The sequence below is a fragment of the Montipora capricornis genome, chromosome 2, assembly GCF_036669925.1.
Source record: "Montipora capricornis isolate CH-2021 chromosome 2, ASM3666992v2, whole genome shotgun sequence".
Lineage (NCBI taxonomy): Eukaryota > Metazoa > Cnidaria > Anthozoa > Scleractinia > Acroporidae > Montipora > Montipora capricornis.
Window position 1 is genome coordinate 52974775 of NC_090884.1, and position 2371 is coordinate 52977145.

At 40.8% G+C, this 2371-nt stretch overlaps 1 protein-coding gene across 1 annotated transcript in view; it reads left to right on the plus strand.

Moving 5' to 3' along the window:
* LOC138027488 (peroxiredoxin-6-like) overlaps positions 1-1931 on the plus strand; it is a 22665-nt gene extending 20734 nt beyond the window's left edge. The window contains exon 5 of the mRNA XM_068875047.1: positions 1630-1931. Within this exon, the coding sequence (XP_068731148.1) occupies positions 1630-1761 (132 nt within the window). The 3' untranslated portion in view covers positions 1762-1931. The remainder of the gene's footprint in view (positions 1-1629) is intronic.
* The last annotated feature ends 440 nt before the right edge of the window (positions 1932-2371 follow it).

Below are 2371 nucleotides of genomic sequence, written 5' to 3' on the forward strand. Positions count from 1 at the left end.
CACACCCCCTTTAGGGGGGTCAGGGGGAACACGCCTCCCACGGGTTCAACCCTCCCAATGGGGTCTACCCATCCCTGGTTCTTGGTCATGAGAGGTGGTATGTGGGCTGAGGTTCAGTCAATCTCAATCTGACTCCGAGGGGTTTTCTCCAGGTAGTCCGGTTTCCGTCAGTTGCGGGCAGATACCCTCTATAGATACCCCATCATTGTAGTGCCATGACCTTCGGGTTAGATCTCCGCCGCTCTACCGACCGAGCTACAAGGTCAGTTCAGTCGGTAGAGCGGCGGAGATCTAACCCGAAGGTCGTGGGTTCAATTCCCACCCTGGTCAGAGTTTTTCTCTGTCCTTGTGTGGGCCCATTTCCATCAGTAGGGCTAACGCTCACATGGTTCATATGGGATAGAAATCTAGCACTTCACATTACACTCTATTCAGTTAACTCTGTTTGAAATATAAGTGCTACACGGCCAACGTTTGTATAAACGTAACCTTTCCTTGTAACAAAATCTGCGCCTTGCTTGGTTCGCATTTTTTGAGCGTTAAAATAGAATTTTCTTTCCTTGTTTCTGACAGAAAGTCGTATATTCTGAGGTCACCCATCCAAATACTAACCTCGCCGGACAGGGCTTAACTTCAGTCAACCGTTGTCTTGGAAACCTATCGGAGGCTTGTTGTGATAAAGAAGTTGTAAGGGAACTTGAAAATGATGAACATGTCAGCCTCGAAGCCAATATTTCTCCATTCCCTTTTATTTTCTTCAATCTTTCTGGGTTCAGTATTTTATTAGTAACCACATGTCTTCTGATGGGGCTATTTACCTAAGACGTCTACCATATATACGTTACCAAAACAATATCTTGTACTATTAGAGCTACATATTATGCAAAGACAACTTGAATCTCCTGGAAAACAAAACGCAGCTCAGTTGACAGTCACGGAATAAAGCGCTATGTTACTGCACTACCACACTTACGCAATGCGTGCCTAATTTTTTTCTTTGTCAATAGCTGATGACGTCTCCAATTTGCGACAGTCATTTTGTATTCAGCAAATGATGGGGAATGGGAATATACTCTTTCATGAAAGCTCCCTTAAATTCATTAATTTCTTGACAATTATCATCTGGTTAGAACCAACGTGGCTGATAAGGTCGACAAGTGATGGATGACTTCGAGCTCACCTTGGCGTCTCTGATCTTTTTTGTTAATATTGGAAATCCCCAGGCTGGTTTGCCATTCAAAATGCTTGAATAATGTTTTTTCTTCATTTAATAATAACAAAACCTACGACTTTATTCAAGGTACAAGGAAGGCAAATAAACAATTGCAGCAACAATAACTATTTATTTAATATCATGATAAATGTAAATAACATTTATACAATAATGCTGATTAATGGAAGATAAAAATTCCGTCGTTTAAACCCATATAATTTTCACAAAATTAACCAAAAATTTATAAAAAAAAACATTAAAAAATTTGAAAAATAAGAAAACATAAAAGAGCTCATTAATTACATTAAATCTCAAAATGTGTACTGAATACCTGAGAATGATTAATTTACATCACTTGATATCTATGAAATGCTTGCATACTTGAATTAAATGACGTCTTATGCTTGTTTTTTCAGCCAGGTGGTGATTGTATGGTTCTCCCCACAGTGAAGGCCGAAGAAGTTTCCGAACTATTTCCACAGGGTGTTATGGTAGAAGATATGCCTTCGGGGAAAGGTTACATGCGATTCACGCCACAACCACAATAATGTGGACAAACAGCAACTACAGGACAGGCACTCACCCTTACCACGGCAACGGGAATCGGCAATTTGTTTGTTGGGGTCTGTCAAATGCACCCGTCATAAGCATCGTACTAGTTTAGGTGTAATGTAGCGCAGTGTAACGCGCTGGAAAATAAAAGTAATTTTTTCATTTACCTTTTTGCTCCTTTGTTCTTTCGTTTTCCCTTATTCAACAGTTTCTAAATAATTAACCGTTGGTTGTAGACAAATGGAAAGAGGACGGCCGAAAGGAGCGTATATTTTGGATGCTGACCGTTGGCATGTAGGGAGCGATAAGAGAAAGGTGATGCCATTGAAATGACAGAATGGCTTCGCTTTACGAAAACTGAAAATTTCAATCAGGTTTTCGCTGAAAGCACTGCACGTTAACGGCGTAATTCCATTTTTTTCCACTACACCGGACGCACGCTTCAGTGATTAATTGGGTAGATTTGCCAGGGTAGCCACCGTCCCGTTTTTTCAATCTCAACAGAGAAAAGCTGGAATAACATGACTTGCTGCGATTTTCACAATTCTGTGGAATCTCGCCTTCAAGCGCTAGGCGTCAAACAGCGTTTTGGCTTCCATCAATCAA